We start from the raw sequence: 26,781 nt of genomic DNA, 5'->3' as shown, positions 1-26,781 counted from the left end.
CACTGCTGTACAGACCCTCATACCCACTAGAAAAAGCCGTATATTGTCAACTTGGCGTGTATCACTCTACAAATGATCATAGGACCACACGCAAGCATTAGATGTATAGCCGCAGCTGAAAATGACGTCACCTTACACAACACTCACCTTAGTTTTCCCACGTAACAATAACTTAAGGTTTAGCCTGAATTAGGCTCTTTAAAGCTTGCATACTATTCTGTGGTGTGCCTATATCTTCATTCACTCAGTCCTTACTAAAGGATAGCTACAGAGGTTCTTGTTATTCATGGCAGTTACATTCTAGAAAGTCTCCACAAATCCTGTTCCTAGGGGAATGCAGAGTTAGGTTCCTGTGAGCCTCTGGTCACAGTGTTTTTGTCAACCAGTCAGTACATAACCTTGTCTTAGGTGTGTTTCTGTTTGAAGACATCTTACTGAGTATATATTGCTTTCATCAACACAGAACTCATGGCTAACAACACTGTAGCCTGTGCCTGAATGAAGCTCATTAACACGTCTTTTCTCTGTAAGAAAAACAACATCACAGCCTTCTTGAACTTAGGAACACAAGATAGGCCTTCAGCGTTATTCTTGGGAGCCATTTTAAACAGCATAATCACCAATAAAAAGCAGAAAAATGTGAAAAAACTTGGCACTACGTAGACCACAAAAAGAACACTTGTTTATAGTATGAGGTTTGACACCTGAAGACAATGGACTTCAATATTCTGCCGCCATGCACCTGTCCAAGAATGACTGCAGAAGCACCCTGAGTATTAACTTGGGGGTCACAAATAAACTTTAGCACAAGGTGAATCTGCAAATATGGAAGCCGTGAATGATGAGGGTCAACTGTGAGGTGTTTCCAGTCTGCTGTTATTACACACAATGTTGCAATAAGGGTCCTCATCCATATATCTTTACTGGTGTGTGTATGACTTAATTATTTTACAGGGTAGATTTGTAAGGGGAGAATTGATGATGTATAAGTTTTTTAAAACTTTAAATAGATATTGCCAAATTCCTTTTCAAAATTGTTCTTGAAATGAACATTCTCACTACAGATGTAGGAATGCACCCATTCTTCCCTTCCTTGGCAGCAAGAAGTCACTGTATTTTCTTCCATTTTGACCCTCTGATGGGTGTGAAGTGCTGCCTCACTGATAGCTTAGTTTATTTCACTGCTTACATTCGATCCCCACTGGAGATGTTTTAGGCAATGTGGATTTTATCTTCAGAGAACTGTCTATCCATATCTCCTTGAAAGTATTTCCTACACTGAGTTTTCTCCCATTCTCTCTTAAGCTTGCTCCTATCATGTTTTCACCCCATCTTGACCAAGACCACTCTTCTCAAGGTCACCAGAGGCTCAGTCACTAAATGTCATGCTAATTCCCCGGCTCTCACTGTACTTGGTGCTACTGACCACTGTCTCCTCCCAAAACCCATCTTCACTTGGCGGCCAGGGTACTCCTGGTTTCTCTCTTACTTCCCTTGCCGCTTGTTTTCATGCCCCTTTGCAGGTTCCCTTGGTTCCTCTGACCTCTGAATCCTGGAATATCCAACACTCATTATTTGGACCTCTTTACTCTTCCATAAGAAATCATCTCCCAGGTGATATCATCCAGCCTGGTAGCTAAAAATCCATGTACCTGCTGAGGATTCCGACAGTCAAGTCTCTGTCCAGATCTCCCAACCTGGTCTGGACTTGACCTCGACCTTCAGACTCGTCTATCTAACTGCCTCCCTGTCATCTCTCCACTTGGATATCAAATGGGCACCTCATGTCAACGTGCATAAAACCAAGCCCCTCACATCCTATCCCCTCCCCCTGCAGCTCCTGGCAGCTCCTTGCTCATCTCAGATGTAGCAACCCCATTCACTCAGCTGCTCTGGCTAAACTCTTGGCCATCTTTTCTCTTTCTCTCTGTCTTATACACCTGAGATCCAGTTGATCAGAGAACACTGCTGGTTAACCACCAAAGGACACTGAGAACCCTTCCTTCCCTGCTGCCACCACACCAGTCTAAGGCATGGGCCTTATTTTCTTGAGCTATTGCAGTGACCTTCCAGCTGCATCTCCAGGTTCTGTCTTTGCCCCACTGCAGTCTGTGCTAGCCACAGGGGCCAGGGCCAGCTTTTAAATATGTAAATCATGATACTGCGCCTTGCTTGAAGCCCACCCACATGGCCTCCCATCACACTCACAGTATAAGTCAAAGTTTTGGCTGAGCAGTAGCCCTGCCTGGCCAGGGTCCCCATCAGCTCTCTCTCCCATCTCACCAGTGTCCACACCTTCTCAGAGCAAGCCAGGCACTGCTGTCTCAAGGACGCTGTGTTTGCTCTTCTCTCTGCCTGAAACTCTAGATTTTCACTTCTTTCATCTTTTTCCTCATAAGGCACCTTTTGTGTGAGGACTTCCATGTCCTTGAATAGCCATTATATCTACAAACTTTAACAGGCTGGCCTCTAATTTTTTATAACTCTCTTTCCTTATTTCCCTAGAATAATAATTATCTAAAATAAAATATATTTTACATTTATTTATTTCCTGTCTCTTTCATTAGAATGTAAGCTCCTTGAAAGGAGGGTTTTCTCCAAAAACAATGTTTAATTTCTCTTGGCCATGTTTTGTAGTTTACAGCACGCAGATCTTGTCCGTATTTTGTTAAAGTTATCCCTAAGTATTTATTATTATTGATATTTTATACATATATATAAATAAAATACACATGTATATCTTAATTTCAACATCCAGTTGTTTGTTGCTTACAGAAATATAACAGACTTTGGCACCCTGACCTTATGCTCCGCAACCTTGCTAAATTACATTAATTGTGGGTATTTTTTGGTAGATTCCTTAGAAGTTTCTACATAATCACTCTTCTCCCCTGTGGAGAGTTTCTCCTTCCTTTCCTAACTGGATGCTTTTTGCTTCTTTTTATATCCAATTACTGCCAGTAAGACGCCGTGTAGAAGTCATGAGAGTGGACACCTCACCTTTTCCCGATCTTATGAAGAAGGCATTCACTCTTCACTATTCAGTGTGATATTAGTGGTGCATTTTTTTTGTAGATGCCTTTAATCAGGTTGAAGATGTTCTTATCTATTTCCAGTTTCCTCAGAGTTTTTATAATAAATGTTGAATGTTATAATGAATGTTGTATTTTCTCAGTTGCTTTTTCTACATTATTGAGAGATGATTAGGTTGTTTAGCTTTTTTAAATCTGTCAATATGGTAAAATACATTGTTTGATTTTTAAACGTTAAACCAAACTTGCATTCCTGGGATAAACTCTATTTGGCCATGTTGTGTCAGCCCTTTTATATACTGCTAGATGTGATTTGCTAATATTGTGTGGAAGATTTCTGAAGCTGTGTTCATGGGGGAAATTGTGGTTTGCTTTTCTGGCAAATATCTTTGCTTGGTTTTTATTTCAGAGTAGTGCTGCTCTGATAAATAATCTGGGAACTTATTCCTCCTCTTCTTCTATTTGTTTTATGAGTTTGTGTAGAATCAGTATTATGTTTTCCTTAAATGTCTGCTAGAATTCACCAGTGAAAACATTTGGGCTTTGAATTTTCTATATGTGGAGGTTTTAAACTATTAATTAGATTTTTTATGTCAACATAGGACTATTCAGATTGCCAGCTGCATCTTCAGTGAACTGTGATAATTTGTGTCTTTCAAGCATTTATTTGTTTCATGTGTGTTGTCAAATTTATTGATAGAAAGCTGTTCAAAATACTTTCTATTATCCTTGTAATATCTGTAGTGATGGTCTCGCCTCTGTTCCTGATATTGGTTGTTTTGTCCTTTGTCTTCGTTCTTCATCAATTTTATTAATCTTTTCCAAAAAACAGCTTTGAGTACTCTTTAGTTTTTCTATTTTTTCTGTTTTCTATATGGTTGATTTCTTCTCTTTATTACCTTTCTTTTGTGTACTTAGGTTTACTTTTCTTCTTTTTTCCCTAGTTTCTTATGCTGAAAGCTTAGATATAAGCACTTAAAGCTATAAATTTCCCTTTAAGTATACTGCCTCGCTGCATACCGTATATTTTGATATTACGTGTTTTTATTTTCATTCATTTCAAACTATTCTCTAATTTCCATTTGATTTCTTCTTTGGCCAATTTTTTATTCAGAAGTATGGTGTTTAATTTCTAATCATCAGGATATTTTCCAGATTTTTTTTTTGCTATTCGTTTCTAGTTTAATTTTGTATTTGTTAGAGAACATACTTTGTATAATCTCCAAGCTTTGAAATATACTGAGGCTATTTTAATGGCCCAGACTATGGTCTATCGTGGTAAATATTCCATGTGCACTCAGAAAGAATATGTACTCTGCTGTTGAGTGGTGTGATCAGTTGGTTAATTGTGTTTTCAAGACTTTCTGTATCCTTACTAAGCTTTTTTCTACGTGTTCTATCAATTACTAAGAGAGGGTTGTTTGAATCACCAACTGCAATTGTGAATTTGTCCGTTTCTGCTTTTGGTTCAAGCAACTGTTGCTTGAAGTACTGCAGTTCTATTGCTAATTGAATACACCTTCAGGATTCCCATGTCTTCTTAATGAACTGACTCCTTTATCATTATGAAATCTTTCTTTTTATTTCTGGTAGTATCCCTTGCACTGCAGTCTACTTTGTCTGGTATTAGTTTAGCCATTCAAGCTTTACTTTGGTTAGTGTTTGCATGGTATATCTTTTCACAACCATTTAATTTTAACCTATGTCTTTATATTTAAGGTAGATATCATAGATAGCTTGCTTTTTAAAACTAATTGGGTCTTGCTTTTTAAAACTAATCTTAAAATCCTCTAGGAGTAACACAGGGAGCTTGTGTACATAATAAACATGGAGATATGAGGAAAATCTGTCCTTTACACTGCAGTTATTTTCCATTCTATACTGGATCAGCTTTCTGCCCCTGTGTGACATGCCTGAGAAAGTTACAATATGTTCCAAAGATTTTAGGTGTGTATGGTGGTGTTTCTTATGTCAATTTTTAGAGTAGGAGAAAAGGTTCAGAAATCTTACATAAGGTTACATAACAGTAAGAGGAGCTGGATACATTTCACGTTTAAAGAACCCTTTTATAAAAAGATAGATGTATTTTTTTTCAGGACTAGTTGATTCATTTTACCTAAATTTCCATCAAAAGCCTAGCCACACACTGACCATATTTATCATTCCTGGCACTTGTCACTCTATTATGTAGACCCAACTTTTCATCTGGTAAAAGCTTTCTCACTCCAAAGAATGTCCTTTAAACTTCTCAGTGTGCAGGTACATGGCCAATGAATTATCTTAGATTTTATCTCTGAATACTTTATCTTTATTTTTGAAAGGTACTTCTGCTGCATATAGAATTCTAGATTAACAGTTTTATTTTTCTCCCAGTACCTTAAAGGTGTCACTCGACTTTCTTCTGGCTTGCATAGCGTCTGGTGAAGAGTCTGTTGTCACACTTATGTTTGTTCTTCTGTACAAATGTCTCTTTGCTTTGGCTGCCATTAACGTGTTCTATCTTTCACTGGTTTTCAAAACTTGATTATCATAGTGTAACTTGCTTTGGTGTGGTTTACTTTATGTTTATTATGGTCAGGGTTTACTGAGTTTTTATACCACATGTGGTAAAAATTCAAAAGTGTGTTTTGTCTTTACTCTCTTCTCTTTCTGGGGCATTAATATCAAGTATCTTAACTCCACTTTATATTGTTCAACAAGTCATTGTGACTCTGTTCAGGGTTTTTTTAGGTATTTTTTCCTCTCTCTTCTTCATTTTGGATAGTTTGTATTGCTATTAGTTAAAGTTTAATTTACTTTTTCCTTCTGTGGTGTCTAATCAGCTGTTAATCTGCAGTTTTAAATTTTTATATTTTATTTTTCATCTCTGGAAATTTTATTTGGGTATTTTACAATCTTCAATTTCTCTTCACTATACTCATGGCTTTCTTTATATTCTTGAGCATTTGGAACGTATTTATCTTAGCAGTTTTAATGTGTTTTTCTGCTAATCCCATTATCTCTGTTATTTGTGGGTCTGTTTCTATTGACTGATTTTTCTCCTTACTATGGGTCACATTTTTCTGCCTCTTTGTATATATAGTAATTTAAGAAATAACACCAGATATTCTGAATTTCTCTTGTTGAATCTTGGATTTTTTTGTGTTCCTTCAAAGAATGTTGGACTTTTTATGACAGGCAGTTAATTACTTGTGGACTAATTTAATTCTTTCAGTTTTGTTTTGAAGATGTTGTAAAGGCTGTTCTACAATAACCATGATTTTGGGGGCTAGGTGAGCCTCATTCTTAAGGGGTTGCTCTTCTGGAGTCTCTGCTTAATATCTCATGGCCAGGAGACACTTAAATGATCCCTGGTGATGTATGAGCTCTGGGAATTTTTCCTCTTAAAGTGTCCTATAGTTTTGCTCTTTACTTGAAACTTAATTTTGTCCTGCCTTGTGCTGTTTCACGTTTTATAAATAAAGATCAACAATTAACCAACGTCTCAAGGGGAACACTATGCAGATTTCTCAAGTATCCTTTAGTTAGCTTCCTCCTCTTGGGTTGTCTGTTTCATAAATTGCAGCCATCTTTTTTCCACATGAACTCTGATCTCCTTAACTCAGCAAGACTGAAGGACCTCCGTCTTCCTCCTTGTGCTGAAGTCCAGCAAGAACATTCATGTAGAAGATCAGCTGGTTGTTTGGTTCATTTAATTTGTTTTCCTTTTCCCAGTGATCACACGTGTGAGCTGCCTGTTTTCCAATGTATGAAAATTGTATTTTTACCCTATATTTTACCCTGTTCTACAGTTGTGTTAGGAGAGTATAAGAATGATCATCTTATACTCTCATAGCCAGGACCAAATGTCGAGAAGAGAATTTTAGTTTGTTTTGTCATATTGTATTCCCAGTGCCTAACAGTGACTGGCACTTAATAGAATCTCTGTAAATATATGCTGAATAAATGAATGACTATATCCTCAGTTGTTATAAGAGTGGCAATCATGTTATTGGTACAAAGATAACACGAAGAGAAACCAGCAAGGAGTCCAACTTTCTACACTTGAAAACCATCATAGGTCACATCTCTTGATGGAGGGTCAGCTGCCAGTGATACTACTTGAGACAAGTAGAATTTCATTAGGCTGTTTGAGAAACTTATCACTGCCATTCTTAGGTAGAGTTTCACTCATTTTTGACAATCTCAGTCCCCATGCCCCCTGGGTGTGAAAATTATAGGCTGTATGTCCACCTTTTCACCAGGTGCAAATAATGGATGCAAAACTCACTTAGCACATTTCCTAAACATTTGCACCAAGACTATGAATCAAAAATACATTTTCCCAAGCAAAGTACGCTTTGGTTTCAGGTTTGTCTGAGGGATGTTCCTGCAATGTTTTGTCTATTTTAGATTATTTGTCTTTTTCTGATCAATTTGAAAGAGCTCCTGGTAGACTGTAGATATTAGCCTTTTATTTGTTACCTGGATTGCAAATATAGTCCATTATTTCTCCACCAATTCTGCCTTTTTAAATTTTGAAACTTAAAACTCTTTTATGGTAAGTTAAATATGGCTATCTTTTTTATAGCTTCTGGATTTCCCATTTAAAAAATTTTCTCTCTTTTGTACTAAACCAAATGATAGATTCTTTTCAACATTTATATCTTTAGTACAATTGGAAATTAATTTTGTATGCCTGTGAAATGAGACATTATTTCCTTGTAGATAAAGAGTTAAGTTATGCTCATAATGTTTTCTAATTACATGATCATCTCCCCCAATGATTTTTATATATCAAATACCCTTTATATTGAAACCCACTTCTGAATTATTTGGTCTTTTACTGCTCTCTAGGCTATTCCTATGCAAAATTTTATGGTTTTAAGCTTACACTTTGGGGTCAGAGAGCCTGTGAGTCACACTCTGCTTGGAACATTTACTATGTGAAATTTAGAACATTTCTTAGCTTCTCTGTGCCTCTGTAAAATGGAGATAATACCATGGCTGATGTGAAATTCAATGACATAATTACAATGCCTGGTGCTACAGCTATTATTAGTAGTATTAGTTATTACTGTGATTGAGTTGAGTACAATGTGTTTATTATGTGTTTTAATAACAGGTAAAGGAGTACATGTTACCATAGATTTTGAAACTTTCTGTGGCTACATTCAGGTGTTTATTCTCATATATGTCAATTAAAATATTTTATCAAATGTTCAACACTAACTCTTTTCAAAGTTCTAATTAGGATTATGTTAAAGTTTTATATCAATCTTAAGAGAATTAACATTTTAAATACTATATTCTCACCTAAGATTACATTGTATCTTTAATTTTTTTTCCAAATCGTCAACAAGATTTTATAGTTTGCTTATTCTTTTATGCTGTTCTTAGATTTATTCTAGGTCTTTTTATAGTTTTTGTTCTTATTGTGAATGGAATATTTTCTCCATTTCTACTTCTAGATACTTATGTTAATGAAGAGAGAAGGCATTGATTTATTTATGTATTTTTGTATTTAGCCATATTAATAAATTTTCTTATTAACTGCAGTAGTTTTTAAAAACTAATCTGTTAGGTTTTCTAAGATAGAATTATGTTATCAGAAAGAGGGATATAATTTTTTCTCAGTTCCTATTCCAATCATGTAGTTTTCTTATATACTGCATTTCCCATGATCTCTAAGAACATATTAAATATTAATGATGATGTTGACTATTCCTTCCTGACTGAAATTGAAATGGTTTTATTGTTTGCCATTTAGAAATGTTTTCACTGCTAACTGGTTCGTGATAAATAGTCTTCACCATATTTAAGCAGTTTTTATTCTTATCTTACCTGGAATTTTTATTAGGAGTGGTTGAAAAATTTTACCAGATGGCTTTTCAGCATCTTGTGATATAATCATAAGTATTTTTCTGTTATTCTGCAGTTGTAATTAATTTTGTTGATTGATTCCATGACATCATGGTCATGATTAGACCTTACTTGTTCAGAGCACATTATGATTTTGATACATGACTGAATTCTACTTGCCAATATTTTATATACAATTTTTGCATTTATGCTCACTAGTGAGATTGGAGTATAGTTTACATTTTGCATTATTTAGGGCTGTTTAGTTATCAATAACACAATTTTTTAATAACATTATTCTGACTTTAAAAAATATTGGTCTACATATATGAGGATTCCATATATATATATATACACACATATATAAAACTATAGGCCTGTTTCTGGTGAGATGCATATCTAAATGGTTGTGTCTTGTTTTCTTGTACTACATAAATATGTATGTGATTAGGAATGCAGAGAAAGAAAAGTGGCCATTGGTGGGAGAGAGAGAGATAAAATGATAGAATGCTCCAAATTATCAAGTAACAGAAAGTAAATGAAGAGTACAAAGCATCAATATATCCATAGGCTGTTTTGTGAAAACAATCTCCTCATAAAGGGAAAGAAAACCTAATAATTGGTATCACTACTAATTACAAGATTAGTAATGATAAAAACCAAACACTGACAAGATTAAATGATTTCTAAGAGGACACTTTGTGCAGCTCTAGGGGAACACGTATTAAACAAAATAAATGGACAACTGTAATCTCACCCTCCCTAGTCAATAAGGAAGAGGGGAACTTGTGGACAAGGTAGCACAGCCTGCATCTGGGCTCCTAATTCGCCTAAAAATCATTTCATTTGGAATCAGACAGCCCCAGGTGCCACTCCCAGCACTCCCAGAGAAAATTGGAACATGCAGTCGCTATAGAACAGGAGAAAGGAGGATGAATGCTCAACCACTGAGAAAAGCCTCCAGACGGTTTCACAAGCTGAATTCTCTCTAACCTTGAAAATGGATCATTCTGTGCACTCAGGGGCATCAGCATTTTTGCATTAGGCTAAGCTGACACACTATTTTGCGTCTGTAATCTTTATTTTAGGCAACATGCAGCAGCCTCCAGGAGCAATCTTGTGGTATGTGACGGTGGACCACAGGTATGAACACACCTCTGAAGCTGGGCACCCTTCTCAGCCGTGGGATGCTGGCCTCAGTTCCCTCTGGAGCCCTGTGGGCACAAAGGCTGCAGCTGGATACTTTACGCAATTTAAAATAATTTTGTTTGTAATTAGACAAAGCTGAGTTCAGTTCTCAGGACTCCCAGCTCCCAGCTACGAGAAAAAGTTTTTTTTTTGTTTGTTTGCGGTACGCGGGCCTCTCACCGCTGTGGCCTCTCCCGTTGCGGAGCACAGGTTCCAGATACGCAGGCCCAGCGGCCATGGCTCACGGGCTCAGCCACTCCGCGGCATGTGGGATCCTCCCGGACCGGGGCACGAACCCGTGTCCCCTGTATCAGCAGGCAGACTCTCAACCACTGCGCCACCAGGGAAGCCCGAGAAAAAGTTATTTTAACCTCCATACACTTCAGCTTTCTCATCTACAAAGCAAGAGTAACAAAGTACTGCTGCTCACAGGATCCCTAAGGATTTCAATTAAATAAGATGATATATGTACAGTGCTTAGGATAATTCTGGTTGCATTGTAAGCACTCAAATATCAATTATTAGTTGATTTATCCTGCAAAAACCTTGCAGCATCCTCTTCCTCAAAGTGTCCCTGGTTTTCTACTCCACCACGCCTTACTTCTCCTGACTTCGTGTCTCTGAGATTGCCACTCTTCCCATTAACAAGGGTCAAAACCCCCAGACCGCACAGACCACTGCTGCAGTCCCACTCGCCTGCACACAAAATGTCGCCGTTTGTTCTCAATTCTACCTTCACACTCAGACTTACACCCACTCCACTCCCCGCTTTCCTGCCTTCATTCAGGGCCGCATTCCTCTTCATCTGGACCTGAAGCAGTCCCTGGGGACTCCTTGCCTAGAATCATTCTCTTCTCCAAATTCCCTTTCATACTGGTCTGGAGTTACTTTCCTAAAGCACACACTTGTCCTCAAAAAACCTATCCACTCCAATTTCCTACAGAGTAAAGACGAGCCCGCTAAGAACAGTACTTGATGACTTGTTCTTTTTCCTGGGCCTTTAAGCCCCAGCCTTCTGAGCCCCTCCCAGTCAGGCTACACCAGGTCAAGACAACTCGCTACATGGTCTACCCACGAACTTTTGTTACTCCGCCTGTTCACGCTGCCAGAGTGCCATTTCCCACTTGTCTCCAGACTGCATTCGCCTTCCAGCTGGAAGGGCAGCTGGAATGCTCCCTCTTCACACCCTCAACTACTGTCGACACCAATACCCTTCTCTCCTTCCTCACCTTGTTCCCATCCCATACGGGACCTCAACTCAGAATATATTCTATTCATTTAGATCTTCTGACTTCCTTTAGATCTGGGCTGAAAGCTTCCCAGGAGTAAACATTGTGGTTTACAAATCCTGTATCCACCCACCCATCTCGTGCAGCCCACGGCCTTGCTCAGAGAAGACTCTCCCTTAATGTCAAATGATGAGATGCAGGTGTGACAGCACAGTGGCATCAGGCCACCCCTCACCTAAAGAGAACAGCATGTTTGGGGCCAGAAAGATCAAGCTGCTACTTTATTTCTTTTCAGGTCTTTTTTTTTTTTTTTTTTTCCTTTTTTTTTTTTCTTTTCAGGTCTTTTAAAGACATAAGTATAAGGTATGCTACTCATGTACTTTAAAAATTAAAAACATGGGGGAGGGAAGGATTGGGAGTTTGGGATTTGCAGATGCAAACTAGTATCTATAGGATGGATAAACAACAGGGTCCTACTGTGTAGCACAGGGAACTATATTCAACATCCTGTGATAAGCCATGATGGAAAAGAATATGAGAAAGTATATATATAACTGAATCGCTTTGCTGTACAGCAGAAACTGACACAACATTGTAAATCAACTATATTTTAATAAATTTTTTTTAAAATAGAAAAAAAAATAATCATTTGAAAATGATTTGTCCTACTTACAATTTAAAAAATGAAAAGCAATAGCCTATGAAATGAAAATGAGAACTAAAGTAAGTCAAAGATACTTTCGGTTTCTGTTCTATCTTGTCATATGAGAAGCAGACAAAGAAAGGGGAGAAAGAAAGGGGAAAAGAGTAAAAGAAAAAAATCAGGAATAAAATGAAAGCGATCATCTGAGACACCAGAGGAAAACAGAAAAACACAGAGGGACACAGAGGATGGGCAGAACCATGTAGACACAGAAACGAATACAGAATACAGAGAGACAGTCTGTACCAAGGCTTTCTACAACATTCTCGCAAAAGACGTTGACTTTTTAGGCCATCCTTTTGTTCCTGGACTAAGGGGGTTTGAAACCCTGAGGCCAGTCTGGTCAGAGGTCAGTGCTTGTGGTCAACTATGGGGACAGGACAGCTGCTCTCTGCCCCACCAGCCAGATTTGGATCTGTGAGAGAATTAGGTCTCACTGCTACCAGATCTTCCAGTTTTTCAAGAGAAGCCAGATATCTGGATGTTGAGTTTGTAAAAAACTACTCTGTGGGTCAAATAAGACATGTCAATGGGCACCATTGGTGCCAGTGTTTACCCTCTGAATTATGGACAAACACAAGGCTATTCCTCCTTCCTCGCTCTAACCTGGGCGCCAAGTGCAGTCAGCCTGGGGTGGAAATACTCGCTGCGCACGGCTGGTGCCACCACAGATGCTGTTCTAGCTGTGGGTCTGGCAGCATCAGTTTGGGGGAAGAATATCTTTGAGATTAGAAGCACATCTTCCAGAGGTCCTCTGTTGTTTCTCTCCTGGATTCTGGAATGGCTCTAATCATACTAGTAATTATGTCCCTCCCTGTGAGGAGTCAGAATTCATTAACTTTTAGAGAGTGAGAGAAAAATTCAAATTCCACAGGCTAATGATTGTATAAAATCAGAGAGAGAAATTAGAGAAACAAAAAGGCTTTTTATTTAAATGTTAATCTAGTCATTTAAATAAGTAATTAAAACAAGTGGATTAGTAATTAAACAAGTAAAGACATAAAAAGTGAGAAAACCTGACATAAGCATAATGACAGGATGCTTTTTTATTTACTTGTTTTCTCTTCCAAGTGTTTCCAGGAACCATCTACAGCTCTTACATATTCATCAATGGAAGAAGTCTAATGTCTTTGAAATGTAAGGCTGAATTTTTAAAAATCTGATTAAAATTACTGAGTAAACAGCATTGAAACAGTAATTATGGAAGTCATCACACTGGAAAATAATACACAAAATGTCACCACCTAACATGACAAGCTACTGTCAGAGTTCATTGTTCACTTCCCAGCCTTTTCAATGGACATAGCTGATGTTTACAGCTGTTAACTGAAGTGTATTAATATTGTATTCTTCTGTGTCTATTTAGTATAACATCATAAATATTTTTCATATTACTTTATAGCCTTCATAACTATTATTTTAATGGCTACATCATATTTATTTTTATTTACTTATTTCTTTAGTTTCAGGTATTTTTCACTGTTTTTAAAAACTTTCTAGATAATTTACTTATGAAAAATTCCCTGGAATGAGTCAAAAGACATAAATATTTTTATTAATTTTGAATATATTGCCAAGTTGCTTTCCCTGGAACAATTTAAATGACTGTATCCATTGTGCCACTCCTTGCTACCGCTGGTATTATCGGTAAAGAGGGTGTAAAAAGGATGAACATCACAGGTAACACAGTGGGCTATACTGAATGGGCCTGCTGGGTCAACAGCTCATGAAGTAGAGGTCAAGCCACTGTTGTCTGTGGACTGTCTTGGCTTCCTCATCAAAGAAAACAAGGGTTTGAATCACATAATCTGCAAAGACTATTTCAGCTTTAAAAACCTGAATCTCAAGCAAAGGCTAACACTTCATCCTCCAGAGAATTTTTGGTATATTATGTTTTAGATGGATTGGAGAGATAACAGTAAGTTTCTGTATGATGTGTCCCCTGCATCGGCAGGCGGACTCCCAACCACTGCGCCACCAGGGAAGCCCAGCAATTTCTTAAAATAAGACAGCAGTGAAGCAGCCACATTGACCCTTCCTTTCATAAACAATTTCTCAACTGTGCAACGCTGTTTGAAAGCATTTTTCCCACAGTAGAACTTCTTTCAAAATTGGAGTCAATCCTCTCAAATCCTGCCGCTGCTTTATCAATGAAAGTAAGACTCATGTAATATTCTAAATCCTTTGCTGTCATTTCAATAATCTTCACAGCATCTTCACCAGGAATAGATTCACTGTCAAGAAACCACTTTCTTTGCCCATCAATAAGAAGCCAACTCCTTATCTGCTCAAGTTTTATCACGAGCTTGCAGCATTTTAGTCAACGTCTTCAGGTTCCACTTCTAATTCTAGTTCTCTTGCTGTTTCCACCACATCTGCAGTTACTTCCCCCACTGAAGTCTTAAACCCCTCAAAGTCACCTATGAGGGCTGGAATCAACTTCTTCCAAACTCCTGTTAATGCTGAGATGTTGACCTCTTCCCACGAATCATGAATAGTCTTAATGGCATCTAGAATGGTGAGTCCTTTCCAGAAGGTCTTCAAGTGACTTTGCCCAGATCCATCAGAGGAATCACTATCTCTGGCAGCTACAGCCTTACGAAATGTATTTTCTTAAATAGTAAGACTTGAAAGTCAGAATTACTCTTTGATCCATGAGCTGCAGAATGGATGTGTTCACAGGCATGAAAACAACATAAATCTCATTGCACGTCTCCATCAGAGCTCTTGGGTGACCAGGTGCACTGCCAACGAACAGCAGTATTTTAAAGGGAATCTTCTTTTCTGAAAAGTAGGTGTCAACAGTGGATTTAAAATATTCAGTAAACCATGTTGTAAACAGATGTGCTGTCATCCAGGCTTTGTTGTTCCATTTATAGAGCACAGGCAGAGAAGACTTAGCATAATTCTTAAGGACCCTAGGATTTTTGGAATGGTAAATGAGCATTGGCTTCAGCTTAAAGTCACCAGTTGCATTAGCCCCTAACAAGAGAGTCAGTCTGTCCTTTGAAGCCAGGCATTGTCTTCTCCTCTCCAGCTATGAAAGTCCTAGACGGCATCTTCTTCCAACATAAGGCTGTTTCATCTGCATTGAAAATCTGTCGTTTAGTGCAGCCACCTTCATTCATTATCTTAGCTGGACCTGCTGGATGACCTACCGCTTCTACATCAGCACTTGCTGCTTCGTCTTGCACTTTCATATCATGGAGATGGCTTCTTTCTTCAAACCTCATGAAACATCGTCTGCTAGCTTCAAGGTGTTTTTCTGTAGCTTCACCATCTCTCTCAGCCTTTATAGACTTGAAGAGAGTTAGGGCTTTGCTCTGGATTAGGCTTTGACTTCAGGCCATGTTGTGGCTGGTTTGATGTTCTATCCAGAACACTACAAGTTTCTCCATGCCAGCAATAAGGTTGTTTCACTTTCTTATCATTCGCGCGTTCACTGTAGGAGCATTTTTAATTTCCTTCAAGAACATCTCCTTTCCATTCACAACTTGGCTAACTGATTGGAGCAAGAGGCCTAGCTTTCAGCCTGTCAGCTTTCCACACGCCTTCCTCACTCAGCTTCAGCATTTCCAGATTTTGATTTGAAGTGGGAAACATGCGAATCTTCCTTTCACTTGAACACTTAGAGGAACGTGTAGGGTTATTACTTGCCCTAATTTCAACATTGTTGTGTCTCAGGAGACAGAGAGGCCCTGAGGAGAGGGAGAGAGACAGGGGCACGGCCAGGTGGTGGAGCAGTCAGAACACACACAACATTTTCAATTAAGTTCTCCATCTTGTATGGATGTGCTCCATGGTGCCCCCAAATAATTGCAATAGTAACATAAAAAATCACTGATTACAGTTCCCATAACAAATATAATAGTCATGAAAAAGTTTGAAATATTGTGAGAATTGCCAAAATGTGACACAGAGACACACACTGAACAAATGCTGTTGGAAAAATGGCGCCAAAAGACTTGTTTGACGTAGGGTTGCCACAAATCTTCAATATGCAAATCAACGCAGCATCTGCAAAGCCTAATAAAATGAGGTCTGCCTGTATGTAATCCACGTGAAAGTTAGTTTAGGTTTTACTTTTAGAAATCGGAGAGAATGCCCCTGCTTCACCCTGGGAGGCGGCCCATACACACCTCCTGCAGGGAAGGAGCTCGAAGTCAAGGGAGGCCCGTTCCCCCTCCCTGCTGCTGACCGGGTCACCCTGTGTGCCTGAGCCCTGAGCTGCCCGGGTCCTCCAGTCCACCTGATCGTCCTGAGTCACGCTGACTTGCACCCACATTCTACGTCTGTCCTCTCACGTCATCCAGACAACGCTCCTGAGGGGCAGGACGGGGTACACGGAGCTTGCACAGCTGCCCGAGGACCTGTCACTGTGGAGCAGAGAGCAGTGCCCGCGGGGAGAAGGGGGGTCAGGGACCACCCCAAACCTCTCACCACACTGGCGCTCAGGGAAGCTGCTCACCTCGGTTTTGTGTCTTTTATATCCATTCATAGAATACACAGTTACAGAGCACCCACTATGCACAGGTCACAGTGCCAAGCACTGTGGAAGAGACAAAATTAATTCAGCTAGAACCTGCCTCCAATGAGCCTGACTACTGAGCAGGCAGCAGATGTCCGAGCTCATTCAGAGACGATGTGCTTGTGATTTCCTTCCCTGCAGAAATCTAACGGAGCACCTCAAAGATCTGTGGAGACATGGATGGACCTCGAGACTGTCATACAGAGTGAAGTACATCACAAAGAGACAAACAAATGTCATATGCTAACGTGTATGTGTGGAATCTACAAAAATGGTACAGATGAACCTATCTGCAAAGCAGAAACAGAGACAAACATGTAGAGAACAGACGTATGGACACCAAAAAGGGAGAGGGGGAGGGGATGAATTGGGAGATTGGGATTGACACATACACACTATTGATACTATGTATAAATAGATAACTAGTGAGAGCCTGCTGTAGAGCACAGGGAACTCTACTCCCTGCTCTGTGGTGACCTAGATGTGAGGGAAATCCAGAAGGGAGGGGATTATGTGTATACGTATGGCTGGTTCACTTTGCTCTACAGCAGAAACTAGCACAGCACTGTGAAGCAACGATACCCCAATAAATAAAAACTAAAAAAAAAAAACACTCTGGGAGGATCCCGCAAAAAAAAAAAAAACAAAAAACCCACAGAAGTTGGAAAAGGGACCAGGATATTTTGATAAATCCTTCCTAAAATCAATTATTATGTCACATCATATATGAGATGCTACCAAATAATAAGGATCTGAGAATATCTCACCATCAAAAAATTAATATAAAAAACAAAGGAATGCAAATAACAGTGTGAACCAGGATGGAACTGCCTTAGAAGGTTAAATGTCTATGTGAACTCACAACTTAAAGTGTTTCTGGTGTTCTGAAATATTTCATGATCTGATTTCTACCATTTGGAGGTGTGAGAAGGGATGACTGAATTCCTTTCGGTCAAAGGAAGCTGTTTGGGGGGGCAGGTGAGCCCGGCACAGCACAAACTCTCATTTGCATAATTATCAATGACGTACAAAGCCCTTGTGCTGGATTGCCTAGTGTTTGCATTCATTTGCCTCCCCTTCCATTGATCCATCCCGGGAAAGAGCCAGTCACGGAAGCCAAGGAGCCAGGAGGATGCTCAAGGCCAGCAGGCCGGAGGACCCTGGTGTGACCTTGTGTGTGACGGTCCTTCTCAGTGGCTGGGGAAAGAGAATGAGGTCAGAGGTCAGATTGTAGGTTACTATTTTAAACTTCTGCTGACCTGGGCATTCACTGCTTCATGTTCATGTCTCCACTAGTTTCAGGTTGTTTTAAGATCAACCTAAAGGGCTTCCCTGGTGGCGCAGTGGTTGAGAGTCCACCTGCCGATGCAAGGGACATAAAAAAAAAAAAAAAAGATCAACCTAAAGATTACAGGTGGCCTCACAGGTAGCACAGCCCTCTTCCTCAGCTTACTTTTATCATTTAAACAATCTCAAAGCTTCCAGGGTCAAATAAGGAGAGACCACCTAGGAAACTAGCATCGGAAAGGCAGGTGGGCAGAACCAGGCAAGAGCCACTGCCCTGTGTGCCCGCTCTCTCCAGCCCACTCATCCTCCCGGGAGCAGAGGGTCCGCCGATAGTGATCCCTTCCGAACATCATGCTTCCCCTTCTTAATACTTGCTCATGAAAATACAGAGAGCTGGATCATTCCATCAGCTTTAACTTGCAGATGGAGTAACTGAAGCACAAGTTTAACTGGCTCAAGAGAACTTAAATCCAGAGCTTCTGTGTTCTAAATGATGATGCAGACACTCAATGACTTTTCCTCTCTTTCCTTCGTCTGAGGTCTGTTTACAGGAGCCTTTACATGTAGCTTTGAGCCAAGAATAAACTGGCACGATCACGAACAGTATCAATCAGGCTGTACACATTTGGTTCTCAACAAATGTTTCTGAGGTGAGTGAATAAATGACATTTTAAGAAGGAATTTCATCATACAGAATAAACCTTCCAATTTTCAAGATGAGCTCTTCCTTTTTTCTTTACCTAAGGAGGTTTCTGAAGTCACCTTATTACTTGGCTAAAACAACTTCAGTTAAAATACACGAGCTGTCACAAGATATTGATTGGAGAAAGAGAAGGCTGTTCCTAGTCTTGTATTTCCTTACTAAGTGCAGCTGTACCAACAGTACCCTACTTTCAGCAAACTGACATCCTTATGGGAAATATCAATAACATCCTGGCATTAACATGTACTTACCCTCAGCAATGGTCTGATCATTTTCTCCTTTCGATTAATATGAGAAAACCATTTCTACAACTTCAGTATTTTTGAGTTGAATCAGCTTTTCTTATGGGAGCCATTCTACCAAAGATGATTTTTTAATGCAAAAATGCAGGCACGTTCATTCTTTCCAGGTCGGGTCCTACTTTGCAGACTACTACTGAATTCAGTACCTGTTGTTTTGGGAATTACACCATCATACAACCTTGCTAGCCCTCTCTTACACCAGCAAACAGTCTCTGTAAAGGGCAGGATCCAGCCCATACTAAACCTCAATAAAATGTTTATTCTTAAAGAAAAAGGTATCGCTACACCAAAAAGAAAGGAAGAGTATTTAAACAGCAGTGTCACGTTCTTGAGAAGGTAGGGCGGCATTTGTGTGGGACAGGGGCTAGGGCAACGCAAAGATGGAATCATCCTTTCATCCCTTGTTGTCCCTGGGATGAGGCTCCGGGGACCTGCCTGAACCCTCACCCAAGGACTCCGGAAAGCTCACTCACTAAACTGGGCTCGGCATGCTTATCTGTAAAACCAGGCAGCGAATTTTTTCTGTGGTCTCTGATCCCCAGATCACAGGATTCTAGGATTCCTATGTTTCTGATTCTCATCAGAGGCTTCTTATGATGGTTCTGATTGAGAATTCGTGGCCTGATTTAATTCTTGCTTTTAACACAGACTTGGCCTTAGTTTCTTCCCTTGATTTCCTCCATGTACTGGACAAGAAAATGATCAACTCCCTAAAGCTGAAGATTTATTCCTTCTAAAAATAAGCATGAACATATATGAAAAAAAGTTAATTCTCTTTAAATTGATTTCTGGTATATAACTTCAGTCAATTCTTTAATAAATATCATTAACTGTTATGTGGACTCCAAATCTTAACGCCATTATCTTTGGGGAAACAGGTTTTCCCAGATGATGAAGCAGTGGCATTCATATCGACTCAGTACTTGTTCTAAAGCATAAACATCACTTAATGTCATTAGAGTGAGTATAGTCAGTGCCTAAATTAATATTCTCTGTGCACTTTAAGATGCATTTTTTAAAAAAATATGAGATCGTGCGAGCAGTCCTAAAGTATTCTCTGAATTACTACAATTGTTCTGTAAATGTGCAAAAGCCTTAGGACTTATCTTTGAATTATATATGATATGCAACACTTGTTTCCAACACCTGCAGAGAAATTTCCCGTATACTCAGAGAAATGGTGATTTCATCTTATTAAATTAGTGTGGTTTCATTTTCACATTATCTGTAGCTGCTCAGCCTGTAGTATTACAAGTTTATTGCTTCTGCTTGGCTATATGAAAAGTTGAAACCTAGAGTCATTTTCTGCTTTATTGACTTGAAGGCGGGAAAACTGAAATTATCCTTGTCATTAAAGAGAGTACTTACAATTTTTTTGCCTTCTATTAACACCGTAGAAGTGTTTGTTTCAACATTCTGCAGTATCACACTTCCTTTCTGCTCTCTGTAGATGAATTCTTTATCTACAAGAGAGGAAATAAAACAGAAACATGAAACATCAAGGAACTCACTAGCTTTTGATGGACACAGGTAAATGAATTGACTAGTTCCAACAAAAGTATATCCTGCATTTCATCAAAGGGTCCTTTAAATATGGTGAAATGGGTCCTTTAAATATGCTCCTTCCATATAACCGCATGTGAAGCTTCTCTCTGAATCATTTCTCATAGTCTGCACACTGACATGTAAAGCACAAGCATATACACACATAAAATCTTTAGAACATTCTAGACTTTTCTTGGGTAGGACACAGAGTGGACACAACAGAGCAGATTAAGAAACCCGCTACCATAAGGGGCGGAGATAGCTGGTACTAAGGGGACTGATTTCCTATATTGGAAACTTTGGGGTGAAATCTGTATACGTCCACATGCATACCATATCCTGCAAAATTATTTTCATTTGGTCCACAGCTTCCTTTGCTATTCCTGGAAGAATTGGCAGTTTCACTGTCATGAATATCTTTGGCTCTATACATTGTATCCTCAGTGACACCTGTCCTTTGTAACTCAACCGAAATTTCAAATATCCCCTTAGAAAATTAATGGAGCAATCCCCCTGAATAGTATGCGTGGAGGGGTATATATGTAGGCATCTAGGTGTGTAGGGGTGTGTGTGTGTGTGTGTGTGTGGTGTGTACACATACTACAAATGAAAGAGTAAACTTTCTGAAAGGATTGCAAGTGGAGAGACAGGGCACACAATTGGAAGAAGAAATGATAAACTGGGAGATTGGGATTGACAAATACACACTGCTACATATACAACAGATAACTAACAAGGACCTACTGTAGAGCACAGGGAACTCTGCTCAACACTCTGTAATGACCTATATGGGAAAAAAACCTGAAAAAGAGTGGATATATGTGTATGTATAACTGATTCACTTTGCTGTACATCTTAAACTAACACAACATTGTAAAGCAACTGTACTCCAGTAAAAATTTTTTAAAAAGAAAATAATACTATCTTTCTGAGTGAAGGGGATGAAGGGGATGACACTGTGCCAGTCTGAAGGTAAAGAAATTTCACACGATAATCAGTTGATGAATGAAAAACACTGTGCAGACTGGATTAATTCCAATGGTATTATCATTTCTATGCTTTTTAAATTCTACTCCACAGAATTACATTCTTTTCTTTCTTATTCCTTTATTCTACTTGCTTTGCCTTTAATATTCTCTTCCTTTTTCTAGTCTGTTAAGATGGAAGTTTAGATCTTTGGTTTGATTTTCCATCCTTTTAATAAGACTATTAAAGCTAAAAATGTTCCTATATGCATGGTATTAGCTACATCTCACAAATTTTGATATGCTGAATTCAGTAATATTCAGTTCAAATTATTTCTAATTTTTCCTGAAAAGTCTGCTTGGTCCAATGATTATTTAGAAACATGTTTAATTTTCAAATATGTAAAGTTATTCTGGTCCTCTTATTTTTATAGATTTTTAATTTAAATTCACTGGATCAAAGAATATTCTGTACATGATTTTAGTCTTTTAAAACTCATTAAGACATTTTTGTGGCCCAAAATATGGTCTATCCTGGTAAATGTACCATATTCACATTCAATGAAATTACTGATATGGCTGAGTTTGGTCTATAACTTTTTTCGTGGGGCTTTGTTTTCCACTTTTCTCCTCTACTTCTTGTTTCCCTCTTTCTTCTTTCCTGACTTTCATTTTATTTTGTGAATATTTTTTACAGTTTTAATTTCCCTATTTTTAGCTGTATTTCTTTGCCTTTTTTTAGTGGTTGTCCTAGGGATTATACTATGTTCTCAACTTTTCAGCATCTACAAAGAGTTAATAATGTATCACTTCTCATGAAATACAGAAATCTGTCCAGTTTTCAAGTCCACATCTAGTCCCATGCTATGATAACTGTTATGTGTATTACATCGACATACATTATACATTCCACAAGACAATGTTATAATTATTGTTTATAGCAATAGTATGGTTTATAAAGAAATTAAGAAGAAAAAGTAAAAAAAGAAAAATTTGTTCTTTGCATTTACCCACTACTTACCATTACTGATGCTTTTTGTTCTTTATCGAAAACATGAGTTTCCATCAGATATCATTCATTTTCCTACTTCATAAAGAACCTTCTTTAGGATTTCTGATTAAATGAATCTGCTGGCAACCAATTCTTTTAACTTTGTTTTATCTGAAAGTCTTTTCCTTTAACCTTCATTTTTTTTTTTTTTTTGCGGTACGCGGGCCTCTCACTGCTGGGGCCCCTCCCGCTGCGGAGCACAGGCTCCGGACGCGCAGCCCCAGCGGCCATGGCTCACGGGCCCAGCCGCTCCGCGGCATGTGGGATCCTCCCGGACTGGGGCACAAACCCGTGTCCCCCGCATTGGCAGGCGGATTATTAACCACTGCGCCACCAGGGAAGCCCCTCATCCTTCCTCTTGAAGGCTCTCCCACTCTCCCGGTGGCCCTGCCCCGGGTTGGATGGCTGTCACCTTCACCCTGGACTACTCCAGGGCCTCCCAGTGGGACCCTCTGTCCCTTTCTCTATTGGGACAAGGCCACACTTCTTTTTCAAAACTTTTTTTCTGGCTCCTTGGCAGAGACTACTTTGGCCGAACTCCTTAGTCTGACATTCGAAGCCCTTCGTCTTCTGGCCTGTCTTCTCTTCCCATCTTAATTTCCCACCATCCCCCACCAACTAAGCATCCTAACAAGTCCTGCCTTTCAAGCCTCTCTGATGCCTGTGCCGCTGCCTTGGCTGCGGTGCCCTTCTCCCGCCCCCGCCAGGCACAATCTTCCTGGGCTCGGCGTAAAGGTCTCCCCTCCGGGCAGTTTTTCATGTCTCTGCCAGGCAGAATCCATCTCTCTCTGCTGAGCCCTGCCGTGTCATTCACCTTGTTTTATGCCCATCACAGCACGTTGCTTATTTGCTACGACAGCTCTCTCCCTCTAGAGTCATGGTTCTCACGGCAAGAGGCCATACCTGTTTGGTTTCCTAACTCTTAGCATAATAACTGATATGAACGTTGGTGCTAAAAAATATGTGAAGCATTTAACAAATGCATCCTATCACAAGTCTGAGTCACCAAATATCCACCCTACTTGTGGAACAACAGGCAGAACTCCTTGTAGAAGAGGGAGTGCTCTGGGCCAAAGTGAAAGGAAGGAGAGATGGACATGGTGGTTTTCTCAAATTACACCTTTTGTGTCTCTTTGTGAGATTCTGTTACAGCTACTTTACTCCTGTCACTGCAGGGCAAAAGGATGTTACAAAAGGAGTGCATCTGAATGCTGTGAGGATAGGAAGGTAAAATTGAAAAGCCATGCTCAACAGGGAGGTCCTTAGGAAAAGACTTCCCAAAGAAAATCTGGCACAGGACCACCCACTGGCTAGTTATTCTTCCCGTGCCAACTATCCAGTGCTTTGCATTTAAAATACATCATTAATTTAATTGTTCTGTGTACTTTAGCAATTCTTCAAAGCTAAAAAGTTAAAGAAATAAGTTGCACTGGTAGCTAGCACAATTACTTAAAAACTAGTAAAGCATCAAGAAAATTTCCCTTCTTTCCTATACAAACCGTATCACTGGGTAACCAAATTATAGATAAGAGGAAGTTTCATTTTATTTTGTTTCCCCAAATTGTGATATAAAAATATACAGTAATGCAACAAATTATTTTATGTACTCTTCCAAAAATAAGATAAAATTCCAGTCATTTCCTCTGAGTCATTCCTCTGATATTAGCTATAAAGATAGCTAATATCATATATTAGCTATGTTTATGTTTTGCTTACTTTTGCTTAACAACAATGTATTATTAGCAACTTTCAAAAGCCTTATCCATGGTGAAAACTTTAAAAATGTATGGCATTTTATGGTACAATAGATTTCTTAAAAACTGAGATAATTTAGTTCTCATTGTCAAGTATAATTTGGATATGCTGGTTGGTTTTGAGGAGCATATTAATCCTTGATTATACAAATATCACAAGGACTCAATGCACAGAAATAGATTTTAATTGCTGAAACAAATCGTGCACATAATAAATGGAGATTTGATTTTTCTCATGATTATCTTTTCTCTTTTCTTTCTTTCTTTTTTTTCTTTTTCTTTTTTTGCGGTACGCGGGCCTCTCACTGTTGTGACCGCTCCCGTTGCGGAGCACAGGCTCCGGGCGCGCAGGCTCAGCGGCCATGGCTCACGGGCTTAGCCGCTCCGGGGCACGTGGGATCTTCCTGCCCCGGCGTCCCCCGCATCGTCAGGCGGACTCTCAACCACTGCGCCACCAGGGAAGCCCCATGATTATCTTCTTTTAATTTTAAACAATGCTGATAGAAACACTGTTCTTTCCATTTATTATTTTTTTCTCAGATATAATTTATTTCTATTTATGTACGTTCTAATAACACATAGCATATATTTCCTAAAAAATACATAAGCATATATTTCCTACAACAGTCAATATCCATATGATGGTCATAAAATATAAATCCCTAACAGCCGCGCTGTAGTCTAGAAATACCATTTCCCACCAAAGGAAAGCAGGACTCCTGTAAACAGTTGATTCCAGGTCTGGGACAGGAGCTATCCTAGAGACCAGCAAAGCTATCAAGTTCTATTACCGTGTCAAAGTGATTCAGAAACCAACCTGAAAAGGCTCCCACCAGCCAAGGACCAGCCATTTAGGGCTTTAATAAGAATAACTGGAACGGACTGAAGCTCTTTAACTACGTATAAGTTCATGAATTTAGAATGATACTTCAAAAAGAAACAACTAATTCAATTGATCATTATTAGAGGATACTTATAAATCAACATATTATTTTAAAACTGGTAAAGAAAAAGGAAAGCATCAAGAAAATTTCCCTTCTTTCCTATACAAACTGTATCATTGGGTAACCAAATTACAGATAACGGGAAGTTTCATCTTACGGAAGTATTCCAGTTATCAAATGGAAAAGGTTGATGGAATTAGCATATCACCATTTTGCAGCTCCTAATGAGTTAAGGTGCCAATCAGCCAGGGCTGCTACACCACAGAAGGAGAGCAATCTGCATGAACTGCCTCCTTAAGGAAGAATATAGCACTACTGATGAAGTGCTAGCACAACCAAAGCCAAAACCCTCAAGCCCAGTCAGGCTACTAGACCAACTAGAACTTGCAGGAAATAGAGGACAGAGGACCATTCACGCCATAAAGATACAAGTAGGAGACTCTGAGAAACTACAGGGAAAATGGCCTGGCTTCTTCAAATAAATAATGACATTTATATGACAATTAGAAATTTAAACACAAATAAGATAATTAATGCTATGAATAGGATTAATAGGATAATTAACGCTATTAAGGAACTATTGTTTTTCGTTTGGGGGTTATTTTTTCTTTTAGTGTGATATGGTGGTTATGCTTTTCTGTTTAACAAGATAACAAGTCCTTATCTTTTAGAGATGTACATAGTGAAACAAAGAGGATAAAACGATATGGTATCTGGGGTCTGCTTCTAAATAGCATGGGTGGAGGAGAAAAAGGTCAGCATATAGACACAATAAGATTGGCCAACAGGAAATAATGGTTGAAGTTGGGTTATGGACAAATAGGAGTTTACTTACTATTCTTTCTACTTTTGTTTAAGTTTAAAATTTTCTATAATAAAAAGTTAAAATTGATTTTAAAGTTCAAGTAGTTAAAAAAGATCATGCAGCTATAATGAGAATAAAGCTGTGCTGGCTCATTTTTACATTTTATCCTTTGTTAGGCTTTTGCAGTAATTTGCACGTACTTGGGTTGCAGGCAGGTAGTGGTTGTGTTTTCATCGTATTTCTCCAGTAACCACTAGATCATAAAATAAAAATTCTGACATCTCTCCCTCCAAGGTCAGGAGCCAGGGGTGAAAATTTGCAGCAACCAATGACAGTCTTCAATCCAGATGTAGATACACTGCCTACAGCTAAGAGTGATTTTTCCTTTGGTTTGCAAATATTAAGCCTTGTATGGAGAGTTATAGGAAGAAACAACTATAATTAGAAAGCTGATGTTATAATTAACACATTTCAGGAAATATAAGCCAAATGAAAATTTTAGGTGGACCATATTTATAATGTAGAGCTGTGGTGCTAATATGTAGCCACTAGCCACATGTTCTTACTAATATTAAAAACTAATTAAAATTACATAAAATTTAGAATTTAGTTCCTTCTTTGTGCAAGGCACATTTTAAGCACTCAAAGGCACAAGTGGCTAGTGGGTAGTGGCGCACCGGATGCAGCAGAGACAGAACACCTCCATCACTGCAGGAAGTTATTCTGAACAGCAATATTTTGAAGTTATAATAAGTGACAGCCTTTTATTCCCAAAGAATGCCTTAGTTTACACCATAGTCTATCATCGATCTGGAAAAAAATCACTCTTCTCAAGCCATGGCTATCAAAGAAAAAATCAAAGGATGTCCTTAAAAGGCAGACCTTCTGATACCTCTTGCCATTT

The 26,781-nt window shown here is 38.9% G+C and overlaps 1 protein-coding gene across 1 annotated transcript in view; it reads right to left on the bottom strand.

Moving 5' to 3' along the window:
• DPP6 (dipeptidyl peptidase like 6) overlaps positions 1-26,781 on the bottom strand; it is a 541,522-nt gene that overhangs the window by 291,367 nt on the left and 223,374 nt on the right. Inside the window, exon 4 of the mRNA XM_024739199.1 lies at positions 20,182-20,276. Coding sequence (XP_024594967.1) covers positions 20,182-20,276 — 95 coding nt within the window. The remainder of the gene's footprint in view (positions 1-20,181; positions 20,277-26,781) is intronic.

Source organism: Neophocaena asiaeorientalis, unplaced genomic scaffold (genome assembly GCF_003031525.2).
Source record: "Neophocaena asiaeorientalis asiaeorientalis breed wild unplaced genomic scaffold, Neophocaena_asiaeorientalis_V1.1 scaffold145, whole genome shotgun sequence".
Lineage (NCBI taxonomy): Eukaryota > Metazoa > Chordata > Mammalia > Artiodactyla > Phocoenidae > Neophocaena > Neophocaena asiaeorientalis.
The sequence above is the reverse complement of the archived record's forward strand: the minus strand, read 5'-3'. Positions and strand labels throughout refer to the sequence as shown.